General features: G+C 43.2%; 1 protein-coding gene across 1 annotated transcript; it reads left to right on the forward strand.

The window, feature by feature from the left end:
* Positions 1 to 6,401: 6,401 nt before the first annotated feature.
* On the forward strand, positions 6,402 to 9,068 carry OTUD1 (OTU deubiquitinase 1; the record flags this gene model as incomplete). Its single annotated transcript, XM_080811354.1, has 1 exon — positions 6,402 to 9,068. One exon carries the CDS (start codon positions 6,402 to 6,404, stop codon positions 7,848 to 7,850), a length of 1,449 nt encoding a protein of 482 aa, XP_080667480.1. The 3' UTR covers positions 7,851 to 9,068.
* Positions 9,069 to 16,441: the final 7,373 nt, after the last annotated feature.

Consider the following 16,441-nt stretch of genomic DNA (forward strand, 5'->3'; position numbering starts at 1 on the left):
CAGAGCACAGAACAAGATATTTCTGGTCTAACTGCTCCTTTGCTAATATAATACCAGATCTGATGAACACAGTTCAGGAAACACCTGAGGTGTCTGGGCTCCTCCCCTTCATGCTGGAATGATTCAAAGCTGTGTGTGGGAACCGATTATTCTGTTCAGATTATGTCATCTGAACCTCCCTGTGAATACCAGGCCTGGCTTTCCTTCTGTTCTCTCAATAGTCCATTGAATCCACAAGAAAAATGCCATTGCGTGAACAGGGACCTGAGCCATATTGCTAGTCATTAGGGGAACTGTTGGACTATTTATCAAAAGGGTCAGCACATTTTCCAAGCCTAAGCTTAGGAAATGATTACACATACTTCCCAGCCTTCTCTCCATTTCTTGTCCTATTTCTCTTTTCCTATAAAAAGCAATAATCTACTGATTACTTGATCTAGTTATTCTGAATTAATTTAGATTTCCTGGAGTTATGAGATCAGTTAGATAAAGGGATTTTGAGTGATACTAATAAATACAATTTCAGAAGAGCTATAAGGTGTAAATAATAAAGAGGAGTTTCCACGGTTGCCTGGAAATTTAAATTCTAGCCAGTGGCATGTCAGCAGCGGTAAAGGTGCTGGGGAGAGCACACTGAGCTGTTTGCATGCTATGGTGCCCTTTATTTATTTATTTGTTCACTTTAAATTGTCGATATAATAGAATGAATATATGTCAACCCACACAATATTTCCCAAGATGCCTGACTTTGTTGCTTAAGTTCCATTTTTCCTTGACAATATTTAGAAAATATTTATTGAGAGCCTGCCGTGTCTCAAGCACTTTTCAGAATTTTTCAACAACGTTCTACATATTTTAAGTTTGGTTGTTTCTATGTATGGTTAAGTTGGAACATATTTCCATATGCCTTGTGAGTATTAGTTCTCAATAATTGTTAGTTGAACAGAATGTAAAATTATTTGTTAGACCACGATGATTACACAAGAAGTTTAAGACAAAAACAAAATTATAAACTCAAATAGCCAGCTTTTCAAATATCCTTTCACCTGGCCCTAAATAATTTGATTTTAGTAAGCTTCAACTCCTTGATATCATCTTAACAATTACATTTAAGCTGCCATACAAGTACCATGAATTTGTCAGAAAAACCATTAAGGTATGTGAAATGTGTGACTCCTAGTAGGCTTTTTAAATTTTTTTTTTTTTTTTTTTAGATTTTATTTATTTACTTGACAGACAGAGATCACAAGTAGGCAGAGAGGCAGGCAGAGAGAGAGGAGGAAGCGAGCTCCCCACGGAGCAGAAAGCCCGATGCGGGACTCGATCCCAGGACCCTGGGATCATGACCTGAGCCGAAGGCAGAGGCTTTAACCCACTGAGCCACCCAGGCGCCTCTCCTAGTAGGCTTTTTAAGAACAGTTTTCTTTAGATGTAATTCACATACCATAAAATCCACCCACTTAAAATGTTCAACTCACTGTTTCTTAGTATATTTCCAGAGTTGTACAACCATCACCATAGGAAGAATTTCCAATACTCCAAGCAGAAATCCACTCCCTCTGGTAGTCCCTCCCAATTTGCCCTTCTCCCCAGTCCTTAGCAACAACTCATCTATTTTCTATCTCTATGGATTTGCCTATTCTGGATATTTCATATATAATGGAATTAGGTGACACATGTGGCCTTTCATGTCTGCCTTCTTTCACTTAGAATGTTTTCAAGGTTCACCACTGTCATACCGTGATTCTTTTTACGGCTGAATATTTCATTGTGGATATCCCATATTTTGTTCATCTATTCATAAGTTGATGGATACTGGGTCCTTAGCACTTTTTGGGTATTGCAAATAAGGCTACCATGACAAAGTTGACTTACAAGTTTTTGTGTGGACATATGCTTTCGTTTCTCTTGGTTATACATCCAGGAGCGGAATTGCTGGATCACGTGATAATTCTTTATGTAACCTTTTGTGGAACTGTTGTTTTCCAAAGTGTCTGCACTTTATAAAATCCCACAAGCACTGTATAAGGGCTCTGTTTCCTCTGCATTTTTGTCAACACTTGCTATTGTCTGATTCTTTCAAATTAGAGCCATCTTCATCGGTCTGAAGTATATCATCTCACTGTGGGTTTTGATTTGCATTTCCCTAATGGTTAATGATTGGATTGTTTTGTTTTGTTTTTTCATTGCTGTCTGAATATCTTCTTTGGAAAAACGTCTATTCAAATTATTTGACTATTTAGGGGCACCTGGGTGGCTCAGTCCTTAAGTATCTGCCTTTGGCTCAGGTATTGATCCCAGGGTCCTGGGATGGAGCCCCCCATCTGGCTCCCCTCTCCCACTCCCCCTGCTTGTGTTACCCCTCTCACTGTCTATCTCTCTCTGCCAAATAAATAAAACTTAAAAAAAAATTATTTGACTATATAAGAACTGGGTAGTCTTTTAATTACTGAATTCCAAGACCTCTTTATATATCGTTTACATACAAAATGCCTTGTCAGATACATGATTTGTAAATATACTCTCTCACTCTTCACTTTCTTTTTTCACTTTCTCTGTGGCATCCTCTGAAGCACAAAGCTTTTAGTTTTGATGAAATCCAATTTATTTTTTCTTTTGTCATTTGTGCTTTTGGTGTCACATCTAACAAATCACCACCCCCCTCCCCTGATCCAAGGGCCCTGGAATTTCCTAATTTCTTTTTTTAAGATTTTATTTATTTGACAGACAGAGATCACAAGTAGGCAGAGAGAGAGAGAGAGAGAGAGAGAGAGGAGGAAGCAGGCTCTCCGCTGAGCAGAGAGCCCAATGTGGGGCTCAATCCCAGGACACTGAGATCATGACCTGAGCTGAAGGCAGAGGCTTTGACCCACTGAGCCACCCAGGCGCCCCGGATTTCCTAGTTTCATCTAAGGATTTGATAGTTTTAGCTCTTACATTTCATCCAGTTTGAATTAACTTTTGTATATGTTGTGAAGTAAGGGTCCAGCTTCCTTGCTTTGCATGCAGATATCCAGTGGTCCCAGCACCATTAGCTGAAAAGACTATTCTTTCTCCCATTGATTTGTCTTGGCCCCCTGCAAAATCAGTTGACCATAAACATAGGTTTTATTTTCAGACTCTATTCTACTGATCTCTATGTTTATCTTTATGCCAGTACCACATGGTTTTGATGGCCATAGCTTTATTTATTTATTTATTTATTTATTTATTTTAAAAAGATTTTATTTATTTATTTGACACAGAGAGAGATAGATCACAAGTAGGCAGGGAGACAGGCAGAGAGAGAAAGGGGGAAGCAGGCTCCCCGCTGAGCAGAGAGCCCGACTCGGGGCTTGATCCCAGGACCCTGAGACCATGACCTGAGCCGAAGGCAGAGGCCCCATGTCTATAGCTTTAGAGTAGGGTTTTTTTTTCTTAAGATTTTACTTACTTACTCATTTATGTATGTACGTATGTATGTATTTATTTACTTATTTATTTTAGAGACAGCAAGAGCATGCAGGGGGAAGGATGGGGGAAGGATGAGGGAGAGGGAGAGAGACTCTCAGACTCCTCACTGTGCCTGAAATCCATTATTGCTTGTCTGGTTACTATCCTTTGGTTGATAGTTGCTAAAAGATCCTGTTTTTCTTGCCTATTCTATAATTTTGGTTTAGAATCCTATTTTCCTAAACTTCTGCCAATTTTCTTCACAGCACCAAAATATGCTAGGCAGACAATTTTCCAGGATGGAATCATTAGGAATTCTTTTCAGATGGAGTATCAAGGAATTGGATTTGCCCTTCTCTTTCCTATCCTCATCTTTTTGCTAGCACTTGCAAGGAGTTGCCGGCTCTGGACTCTCTAGGGCAGAAAACAACTGCCATTTCTAAGACTGGCAATCATTCTGGCTTTGAGCTCCCTTAGGTATCATTTCCCCCAGGGGAAGACTTTCCAGATTGAGATATAGAGTGGACACGGATTCCACAGTGAATATGCAGTCTTGCACAGCCTACCACATCCTCCCCCAAATCCCGCAAGATAAAATGGGGAAAAAAAGAGCCTTCATGTATGTTAAAATTTTGTATTTTCATATGTTTGTTTATATCTGTCTGTTCCTAATTTGGTACATTTTTCCTGTGTTTACCCCAACCTGTTAAAATGCATCTTGCGGGGCGCCTGGGTGGCTCAGTGGGTTAAAGCTGCTGCCTTCGGCTCGGGTCATGTTCCCAGCGTCCTGGGATCGAGCCCCGCATCGGGCTCTCTGCTCAGCGGGGAGCCTGCTTCCTCCCTTCTCTCTCTGCCTGCCTCTCTGCCTACTTGTGATCTCTGTCTGTCAAATAAATAAATAAAATCTTTAAAAAAAAAAAATAAAAATAAAAATAAAATGCATCTTGCTTTAGGATTTAAATGGAAGTTTCCTTATCTCCCTCCAGGCTCCTGTTATACTAGCTCTGCTAGGCACATAATGGGTATTTAGTAAATATTATTTGAGATTTATTTTATTAATTGTCCTGTCTTCTGTTTCAGAACACCAGCTACTTAAAGGCTAAAGGTAGACCTTGGTGTGGTGTTTAAGACACAGAACAACAGATCCTCCCTCAAAAGCAATGATGAAATCGAAGTAATCTCCCTTTTCTAGATAGCCAGGGGGACTACCAGATCCCAGCTGGGTAGTCACCAGAAGTTTATATTTCCTCCTGAGTTGATTTAAGGAGCAGGTTGGAATGACCTAAGCAAAAGGCTAAATGCTGGGATTCTGCCAGTCACGGATGCCCCACCTCTGCCATGGCAAATTAAAAGCCGTGGCCAGGTGGCCAGCGTCAGGAGACCGGGATCCCAATTCTGGTTTCTCCAGACTGAAAACCCTTGGGAACTCATTCTCCGTTAATTACCTCATTCAGTAAAATATTAGCTTTAACTCTACGCCAGGTACAGTGCTAGGGGATGTCACCCAAACAGCAAACAGGACAAAGTATTTTCATTTCAAGGACTTTACAGTCAACGGAAGGTTTTGGGGGGGGCGGGGAAGCGTACACCATAGCTTACAGCTATTTCCCCATTTCTTGAAACAGTGGGATAGCTGCCAGGTTCAATTTGAACGTTTAGGGCCTGTTACTTGCAAGTGATTAAAACTCAGAATACAGCAAAAGCTGCCCGCTTCTAAAATATCAGTACATGGTTGATCCTATGAATACTTTGTCTTTCCTTTACGGAGAGTGTACAACTAACACAAACACAGTGGGGCTTAACTCTTTCCAGTATTCTACTTGGTCTCGATGTGCATCTGACTCTGACCTATGGTTAGCGGCTACACCAATCTTCCAAAGGCCCGATGTGGTTAAGCATCTGGTGTTTCGAAAGGCTGTTTGCAGGGTTTCCTTCGCCCAAGTCATGTATTTGCTAGTCGACACGGGACAGGGGTGCAGAAAAGTTGCTTTCGGTTGAGTAGGGTAGCAAGGTCTTGGGGAGGACGCGAGGCGTCACGCTATCTCAACATTTTAATCCAAAGAACTGAATCAAAAGTGGGCGGTAGGGCCGTGGCCCTGCAAAGGGCATGCAGGTTTTAAGGCAGCGCTCCGTCCTCCATACCAAACCCGGAAGCTTCCTCCGGAATGCAGGCTGTCAAAGCAGCGTAGCTTCCCCGGGCAGTGCCCATCCCGCCCCCAGCGCAGCAGCAGCGCAGAATGGCGTAGCGCCGTAACCCGCGGCTCAGAGCGGGAAGCGCGGAACGGCCGCCACCTCCCCATCCGCAGCTTCTAGAACCGCCTTAACCGCGCAGGCTGCCGCGCCGCAGCGATCTGCCCCCCCTCCCCCAACCGCGGGCCCCACCCGCGCGCCCGTTTCGCTCCCAGCGCCGCGGGCCACGCCCGTGACGTCCGCCGAACGGGCCGGGGGGCGGGGCGTGGGCCGGGGGCGGGGCGAGCCCGCGCTGTTGAATGGGGCGCCGCGACGAGCCGCACATTCCAGCGGGCCCACGTGACGCGGCCGCGCTGCCTGAGGTAAACAACCGCGGCCCCGCCTCCCGGCCCCTCCGCGCGCCCTGCACTGCTTCTCGCCGGCGGGACGCGCTCCAGCGGGGCGGGAGGCTTTCTCCGAGAGTCCCCAGCGGCCGCCGCGGTCGTAGCAGCAGCAGCGGGCGCGGCGCCCCGGGTCTGCGGGCCGAGCGCGCCGGCCGGGGTCGAGCGCACGTCCCCTCCCCGCCCCCACCGCGCGTTGTGGCGCAGCAGGAATTTGGCGGGGACCCGGGCGCTATTTGCGGCTCTTGACGCGCCAGCGGCCGGTGGCCCTTCGGTCATTTCTATTCTAGGGGCACTGGGTCATCGCGCCCGGCCTGCCCCCTCCGCCGGGCCCGGAGGGTGTGTCCCCCTCACCCGGGCTCGCCGCGCCTATAAGGGGCCGGAGCGGCGGGCAGGGACATGCAGCTCTACAGCAGCGTCTGCACCCACTACCCATCCGGGGGACCGGGTCCCACGGCCGCAGCCTCCGCTCCCCCAGCCGCCGCCGCCGCAGCCGCCGCCCCCTTCAAGGTCTCTCTGCAGCCCCCGGGACCCACCAGCGGTGAGCCAGAGCCCGAGACCGGTGAGTGCCAGCCTGCCGCGGCCGCCGAGCCCCGAGAAGCCGCCGCCGCCCCCGCCGCCAAGATGCCCGCCTTCTCCTCCTGCTTCGAGATGGTGTCCGGGGCCGCCGCCCCCGCCTCGGCCGCTGCCGGCCCTCCCGGCGGGTCCTGTAAGCCGCCGCTGCCGCCGCACTACACGTCCACCGCGCAGATCACCGTGCGGGCCCTGGGCGCCGACCGGCTCCTGCTGCACGGGCCCGAGCCCGGCGCCGCGGCCCCCGCCGCTCAGCGCGGCCGCTGCCTCCTGCTGGCCCCGGCGCCCGGCGCCCCGGTCCCCCCTCGCCGGGGCTCCTCCGCCTGGCTCCTGGAGGAGCTGCTGAGGCCCGACTGCCCCGAGCCCGCGGGTCTGGACGCGGCCCGTGAGGGTCCCGACAGAAACTTCCGACTGAGCGAGCACCGCCAGGCCCTGGCCGCCGCCAAGCACCGAGGCCCCGCGCCGCCCCCGGGGAGCCCGGAGCCCAGCCTCGGGCAGTGGGGCGAGGAGCACCCGGCGGAGAGGAGCCTCCGGGGCTGGGAGAAGGTGGGCGACCGCAGCGACCCTCCCGGCGCGGACGAAGCACGGCGGCCGGACCCGGAGGCGGAGGCGCCCCCGGCGCGGAGCGGCGAGGCGGTCCCGAGCGCCGCGGCCGAGGCAGTGATCGTCTCCAGGTCGGATCCCAGAGACGAGAAACTGGCCCTGTACCTGGCGGAGGTGGAGAGGCAGGACAAGTACCTGCGACAGAGGAATAAGTACCGATTTCACATCATTCCCGACGGCAACTGCCTCTACCGCGCGGTCAGCAAGACGGTGTACGGAGACCAGAGCCTGCACCGGGAGCTCAGGGAGCAGACGGTGCATTACATTGCGGATCATCTCGACCACTTTAGCCCCCTGATTGAGGGCGACGTGGGGGAGTTCATCATCAATGCTGCTCAAGACGGGGCGTGGGCCGGGTACCCGGAATTGCTGGCCATGGGGCAGATGCTGAATGTGAATATACATTTAACTACTGGAGGGAGGTTGGAGAGCCCTACGGTGTCTACCATGATTCACTATTTGGGCCCAGAGGATTCCCTAAGGCCTAGTATTTGGCTCAGTTGGCTCAGTAATGGACATTATGATGCGGTGTTTGATCACTCCTACCCCAACCCAGAGTATGACAATTGGTGCAAACAGACTCAAGTGCAAAGAAAACGCGATGAAGAACTTGCCAAATCCATGGCCATATCCCTATCCAAAATGTATATTGAACAAAATGCATGCTCTTGAAGTGTCTGAAAACGTACACCCTGGGAGAATTGCATACATAATGTGTCGGGAGAATTATGAACTCTAATCAGGGTAATAGCACTTTCAAACTTCTAGTAGATTTACCATAGGTGTAATGCCTTAATCATTTTTTTGAATGTTTTCTCCTCAGAGCTGAAGGTTGCTGGGCACCTAAATGATGTTTCATGATGGCTTTGGGTGATCCTACTGCTATTTATAATTTGCTGTATAAAGTTGGCACTACTTAATTTGCAAGCTAGTTTCTCACGGTATAAATTTGTTCATTCCTGGTAATCTGTTTTCTATAAAAATGTATTTTTGCACAACATTTTTAAAAATTGGTGTAACTTCATCTATGACGTGTTCCATTTTGACAAACAGCTTTTCAGCATAAATCCAGAGAAGTGCTTTATATGAAGTTTATTCCTTTGGACAGACTTTGTGATTTAATAGTTATTTTATGTTCGATTTGGATTTTATGATCCTTAGATAGTTATTTCAAATGGATATTGATGCATTTGTGTTACCAGATGATTGGCCCATTCCATTTTAATGAAAAACAGATTTGTTTTGGAAATTATTATTTTTCTAGAAATGGTCAACCTTTTAAAGAGAAATATTTAAGGGAAGGTTGTGGGAAGAATTTTCTTTAAGGGATAGTACCAGGTCTTACTTGAATGAGTCTGATATTTGCAGATGGCAGTGTGATGACTATTCTGTACTTTGGTTGGCATTTAGAGTAGATTGTCTGGTGCTCTGAATTGTTTTTATTTATATTTGTCATTTTGTTATAAAAGCATTTTAACTTTGTGACAAGATAAGCCTCCTGCTTCTTGGATTCAACTAAGATTTAAAAAAACTACTAGCATAAATGCCTCAAATCAACCTTGGCAGTTGTTCTATAGCAGGAGAATACTGTCTTAATATTTTATTCCTTTTAAATTCTTTCAGAAGGCAAAATAGGATTGCCCTGTATTATGTACAAATAAAAATGTCTGTAAACAAATCTTGTATGGTTTGCTGGGTCAAACAATGTTCTCAACCTAAAATCTATCTCATTTCCACTTTAACTACTAGTCATATTTATTAAGTACTGCAGTTTGTACTTTTTTATTTTGTAACATTTTGTGATTTTTTTGTACAATACTGTATTTGTACAATAGAGCGATTCTCAGCTGATGGAATGAATGAATAAAATGCGTAATTTTACTTTTACAATGTCTCTGGCCAAGGTGGTTTTTCAATTAAGAAGTGACACTTGTAGGAACATCTCTTAGGTGTATACATTTTTATTTCATGTGTAAAGATGTCACGAAATTCTGAGGGGGATTTCTTAAGTTCTCACATGAACAGGGTAGGATAATCATTAGTAATTTCAAAGGATAAGTCTTAGTTAACTATACTTCAAAGAAGGAGTAACTCAGGACATTGCTCTCGTTATTTCTAATGCTAATTCCTGTCTAAAACTAGAGTACCGTGGCTAATAAACAGAGAGATGCAAGTATTGTGTTAACCAGCGCAGCGTTTAAGTATCATAGTTTTGTGTTTCACTTACTCTCAGCACAGATTTAAATTTTTCAGAGGGTGACCAAAACAGTGTTAATTTTTATCCAGGTTGGCATCTTGAGACCATGTGAATCTCTTAATTTTGAGATGTGTTAATGGATTTAGTGGGTAAGTACACCTGTAGACATAAACTGAGTATCTTGTTTATTGTAGAATAAAAACAGCTAGTTCGGATGTTTTACTTTATAGTTGATAGTTCATATGTTTATATTTCATGGTTATAGACACATTTGAACTTGAGTTCATCGTTTAACCACATTTTTGGAAGAATGCCATTAGTTATCAGGACAATTTCCTTTAAATGTTAATTAGTGAATTTCTTTTAGATGTTAGCTAATCATGCATCTCTGTTTTTTGGGGGTAAGAAGAGGTTTACTTCATGGGTTCACTGATTAACTTGGGAGAGAAATTATTTTATTTGAATTACCTGTCTAAATATGCTGCTTTCCTTCTTTATTCAGACATGTATAAAATTTGGGCATGCTTAAAACTTAACACAAATGGATAGACCAATTAGATAGAATTTCCCAAAAAGCCATCTAGAAGCTCACTGCTGTTTCGAAGAAACAAATTCTGGGTTCTGTTTCTTTTTCAAATTAGAATCCCAAGTCCTTGATTTAGATTCTCAAGAGTGGTATGTTTAAAAAAATGTAAGGAATCCTAAGGTGGTATTGCATGGCAGCATGTTTTTTTAGTTGTCTTGCCTAAGAGGTTTTTATGTCTTAATGTCCTCTTTCTATGGCTTGGTTTTTTTAAGAGAAATGCAGTATTGGCCACTCCCTTAGGCTCAGTATGTATTCTCCACCACTGTACCAGCTTTATGTATTAGCAGCAGTCCTGGATCACTGAAGATGAGCAGGTGAAGAGGTGGAAATGTGGTTGACTCTTAACTTCCTTTTAGCAAACAGATTTTACTAAACAGTTTCTTCCTTCAGATACTCTTTATAACAGCTAAGAGGCTCAAAACTGTATGAAGCAAACACTTGATGGCTGTGAGCTAAAGTTTCTTAAGTTTATTCCCTTCCCCATAAAGTATGAGGGAGGAGGATAAAATCTCTTAAGTCAATCCAACTGTGGTTTCAGGGAAATTAGTGTGAAAATCATACTATTAACATGAAAATTTTACTAAGGTGGTCCATGGATAAAAACTGATACAAACCACTATTATCGTAATTTTTTTAAATGACTGTTTCATTTTTAAAAATTAAATGGCATAATACTTATACATTTTGGCAAAAACCTAGTTTCCTGACCCTATAGTTCATTTTTCAGTCATATTTCTGTAAGATAAGAAAATGTATTCATTTTCATGTTTAATTAGACTAAGCAGTAAACCTACTGATGAGGCCCAGAAGGACATTCTTTTTTTTTCTTACATTTGATTCTTTAATTACATTTTTTTGAACTTCTAGTCCATGTGTTTTACATGCGAAAATTTTCATTAGGCAGAAAGCCTTTCTTCAGATACCATATTCTGTAGAGGAGGGGAGATGCCTTAGGATTCCTTGAACATCAGAATTGGTTAGCCTCAGCTTGGGTAAATAGTCCTTATGCTGCAGTGTTTTCTTCGTACTTCTGTATTTTTGAAAAAATGGATCTTGAGCTAATCACACTGCTTCATTAAAACTTATTTGGTTTTCCCTCTTTCCCTAAAAGGTGAGAAAGGTGAGCTCTTAGAATGTTACCATGGTATTCAGTGTGCTCATATGGAGGAAAAGCATTACAGAATAAAAATAGATTAAAACCTTTGGACATTTGATAATTTAATGTGCAGGTAAACATACTGGGTAAATTCAAGTGTGTATTTCAAATGTGTAATGTGTTCACACTTAACACTTGTTTGTCACATGAAATTTTAGTCCAGACCTTATTACTATTTTGACATTCCTGGAGTGTCTATAACCATCTCAAAGAGGCACCAAGAAACTGGATGGCATTTAATTCAGTTTCATTCCCTAAATATACTAAGTACAATAGACATGAACTATATATTATGTTCCCTGTTGGGTCCCCTAGTTCCAAACCGATAGCTAGCGGAATAAACAGTCAGTACCTATTGTTGAATGAACAACGAATGACTTGAAGGAAATCATGAGCTTTGGGAAATACTTATTTGGTGGATGTGAAATCAAATAAAAATGACTGGAGTTGACAATTACTGGGAATCACCACTGACAAAGTAATTCCAAGCATTTTAAAGAGAAGTAGTGTTATGGAGAGGCAGTAAAGTCTGTAATGAAAAAAATAGATTTTGAAACCCAAAAAGTTGAATTTGATGCTATCTTTGTGTCGTCTTCCAAACATCTTGAGAACTAAACCAAGAAACATTATTTAAAAACAGAACTTCCATTAACCTGAAGTGATGGTAAAAGTGTTGCCTCACCTGAAGGGACTTGCTCTGACTTTAGGGGTTGCACCTACCTCAAGTCCAGTCTGCAGCAACTCCTGGTTCTGCTGTTTCCTTTCTCCAGCCCGGTTGGGAAGGAAATGCTGGACTGATTTCAAGCAAGCTTAGGACTGTTGTGTTCAACAGCACCGGCAGCAGGCTTACGCCATTGGTCAGTGGGGCATGGGTAAGGCCCGCAAATCAGATCCAAACAGATCTATTGGGGGGAAAGAAGCAGTGTTATTACCTCATGCTGTAAATTAGGTCAGTGACAGTTATTCTACGAGGAGATGTCAGAGAGAGAGTTCACTGTCATCACATAAAACCCTAGCTAGTCTGGTTTTCATAAGTGAGTTTTCTAATTGAACAGTCCATTTATGTGTAAAAGATAAAACAAAATGGCTTTTGATAAAATTCTTTTAAGAAGCAATCTATGATGCACTGATTTGCCTTTGTAAAATAACTGTATATAGTTTAATGTCCCTTTATTGACTGAGGGCTTTCACGATGGCCTGGCTGGATGGCCCGGAAGCCTTGGCAGATTGCTGAGGTGTGACAGTCCCTTTGTAGTTTAAAGGACCTCTGAGCGCTAGGACTGTTATCTTTGTGTTTTATACTTTTCCTGTCTCCTCCCTACAGCCCATCATGATTTCCTAGGTAATCTTAAACACACCAACAAGTGTGCTTGTCAGAATTGACTCTAAGATCATAGGAAATGGGTTTCTAATTTGAGACTAGGATGCTCTGCTATGAGGAACGTGTATCAGCTTTAGTTTTTGGTCAACAAGACAGCTTTATTTTGCTTTCATCTTTGTCTTTTTTGCATTCTGTGGTGGTATCCTGGAAATAGTGAGTTTGTCTGATTAAGGGACTTCTGAATATATGCAGTGCTGTGGTAAAAACAAGACAAGACAACGGGAAGTTATCTATCAGTCCTCTAAACTGTACTTGACTTGTCATTGCCTGGCTAATACTTTGCTTCCTCTCTGCCATACATAATCCTTTTTAGTAGGTACCTGCCAGTGCCTTCCTTTTGCTTTTCCTATTTAGTTTTCTGGTTCACCAAGATGGGCTAATTATGAGGTCATTGAAGCATCAGTTCTTCATCGAAGACTCCAAATTCCAGTACACATAGAAAGGTCTAGTACAAACGTGACTACTGTCTTTTGAACTCCTTCTCCTGTATACTCCCGTAATGAATGTGTGTTATGTCTCCACTGGGTAAATGTAGACTCCGTGCTTGTCTTTCGTAGCTTATCAAGGTACAAAAGGGTGGTGTGCAAAGTAGGTAATTGTAAAGGAAATTTATACCAGTGGGTCGCATAACACCTGTGCAGCCAATTTGTAAAATGAACTCAAATAAAGCCTTCAGTTCTAAGGACCAACAGTAGACATTCTCACCTTTTGTTTCTTACAGTGAAATTTGACCTGTCGTGGTGATGTAATAGGAATGCAGAAGCGGGAGAACACCGTGAGGAAGTTCTTAGCTGTCACTTCACTGTCTTTGTCATCTTGCTGAAAAGTGCCAGACCTACGGGGAGTTAACAGATTTTTTTACTTAAAATCTAAACAACGCTCCTATCTCAATAAACAGTAGATACCTGAAACGGAAACCTCAATCACTGCATAGTCTACAGAATTCTAGGACGGAATTATAAGAGAGATTGAAGATGTGTGTTGAACTTTTCAATATACAGTCATTTCCTCTGACAGATTTTTCATTACCTCTCCACAGCATTGACAGTGGCTGTTGGCGGAAGTCAGTGCTGCTCAGAAGTGTGGCAATTTGCAGAGAGATGGCTGGACGGGTTTAGAAAGCAACAGGAACCTACAGGAATAGACAGTGTGATTTTAATAGTTAAGCTAAGCTTCCAACAGAAGTTGATTTCTCTTTTCACTTGACTGTTCCCAAGGGAGCAGGCCAGCCTGGTGGGGCAGCTATGCTCGGAAGAAGACACATCCCCCAGGACCCTGTCACTGTGAGCGAGTTCGAAGCCAGGCCACCACCCTGCCCATCCCATGCCTCCTAGAAAGAGCACCCACACCCTGAGGTGGCACATTTCACTTCTGCTCTTGTCCCTTGGCCCAAGTTTTGTCAGATGGTCTTATCTAACTGGGGAATATCATCCAGACTGTTCCAGGAAGAAGGGTAAATGGATTTTTGGCAGGAAAATAGCAATCTTCTCCAAATCTTTATTTGTCAGGAATGGGTTAGGGTGAAAATATCTCTAAGAAGAAAATGCTAGTTTGGAAGTATCTGGGAAGAAAGGGAATAAAATAGGCCTGAACTTGTTTCACATTATGAAGAGACAAAAGTAGGATTAATAGTTGCCACAATTTTGGGTTCCTTATCAGCTCCTCAACAAAGCGTCTGCCACAGGTTAAATATATACATACGCAAAGCCTTCCTCATTTTGAGAAGGCTGCTATTTTTCTATTTCCTTTCCATTCTTAATTGTTCCTTAGTATATAGAAATATCTTGAAAATCTGGCCTTTGACGCAAGCCCTGGTTTTCTTCAGGAAGAACAATATGAAACTTTTTCCTCTTAAGTTTTTATAGATCTTGCTTCTTTCGGATATTGCTGGTTTTACCTTTCTCCCTTTCTCTATTTTCTAATTATTTTTTATTTACCTTGTCCTCCTTGGTTTTCTTTTAGAAAATTTGTATGGGGTCCACTGTGCTTAAAATAAGGTAGTCTTTACTAAGTTTTACTAATTTGTTGATTTTATTAATTTACTCAGTCTTTAAAAGAAAATGTCTAAAGCTCACCTCATCCAGTAAAGAAGGGGGAAAAAAACCCCATACCACCAGGGGGTACTTGTGGGCTAGAGGCTTCATATAAGTGTCATTTAAAGATGAGGCTTACAAGGCGGCCTCCTGGGTGACTCAGTTAAGTGTCTGACTTCTGCTGAGGAAGTGATATTGAGGTCCTGAGATGAAGCCCCAGGTCCTGTGTCCAGCTTTCTGCTCAGCGGGGAGTCTGCTTCTCCCTCTGCCCTTCCCCCTGCTTGCTCACTCTCTCTCAATAAATAAAATCAAAATAAATAAAATCAGGTCAAAATCTGTAAAACAAACAAACAAAAGATGAGGCTTACCTCCTGTATAACTCTTGTAACTCTTATCCACTTTCTTAGGTGAATCCATAAGAATCCTAAATGGGTCAGAGCAGCCAACTGTAAGCATAACTCACCCCAAAGATGGTCACTCAAGTTCTTGTTGAGAAGGGGGCCCTCCTGGTTGAGTCAGGGCAGCTGTATTACAAGCATAGCCTCGGCAGGGATTAATCAAAAGTAACTGATGATGTAGGGGAGCCTGGACGCTCACTCGGGTAAGTGTTTGACTCTTGATTTCGGCTCAGTTCATGATCTCAGGGTTGTGAGACTGAGCCCTGCATGGGTCTCCACGCTGGGCAAGGAGTCTGCTTCAGATTCGCTGTCTCCCTGCCCCTCTGCCCCTCCTCCCTCTCTAAAAAAAAAAAAAAAAAAAAAAAAATTGATGAAAAGAAAGCCATAGCTGATGGAAGTGTCCATATCCAAATTATTTGTCTGGCTGGCTGGCTGCAGAAATGTATTATCACAAGAGAAGGATAGTAGTCTGTACGATGCCTAGAGAAAAGAGAGCCAAAGAACAATACATTAGTCAATGTGGCTGCATTTATCTAGATAAGAGACTGTTCTGGGCAAGCCACACTAATACACCAAATACATAAGGAAAATACTTCTTGGAAATACGAGGTAAATATTCATCCAACAAATACTGACTGCCTTGAAAGTAAGTACTGTGCTAAGTAGTAGGGGAACTCACAGGCTATATGGTAATAGATCTGTAAAAACTGGAGGCTATCATAATCATACCTTATGTATATTATTTTGCTCATGAGAGGTCTTTGGAGTCAAGCTAGCTGGCGTTCAATTTGAGGGTGAACCACTTATGACTTTGGGTGAGTTAGTTAGCCTCTTTAACCCTGCATCATTTGTGTAATGGAAACAGTTATTGTATTTATTTCAGAAGGTTGAGTAAGGATTAAATTAGAAATAATATATAATGCATATATCTCAAGCATAGAATTAGCACTCAGTAAATGTTAGCTACCTCTAGAATTATTACCTTTAGAATCACAGGACACGTTCATTATGTGCATCGAACCTGGCTTAAAGTTTTGCTTTCAGGTTGAATTCTGATTTTCTATTTTATGCTTATTCTGATTTAAATGATTTTTTAAATATTGATTGCTGACCGGTATTTGCTTATTATTTATGAATAGGGTTTTGCTTTTCTTTATTCATACAAGTATTTTCTCTTATTTCATTGGCATATGTAATATCCACATTCTATTTCAAAACTTGAAGGGTGCTTCCGAAAAGAGTGGTTATTATATAGCTCCACTGTGACATTTATATCTTCTGTTCGTCAATAATTGAGAGTGTCCATTTGCCTAAAACTATCAAAACTGTTTGAAATGGATACTTTTTTCCCCTTGGACTAGGGATCTTAAGTGAAATTTTGACCATCTAGGTACATGTGCTTCAGAACTGCGGGATTCCTTCCTTTGATACAACATCCTGCTTTGTTTGTATCCTCTTTAGTATAATGTCTCACCCACCAAATCTGATCTTATATTCGGGGGGCATGATTTT

The sequence above is a fragment of the Martes martes genome (assembly GCF_963455335.1).
Source record: "Martes martes genome assembly, chromosome: 8".
Classification (NCBI taxonomy): Eukaryota; Metazoa; Chordata; class Mammalia; order Carnivora; family Mustelidae; genus Martes; species Martes martes.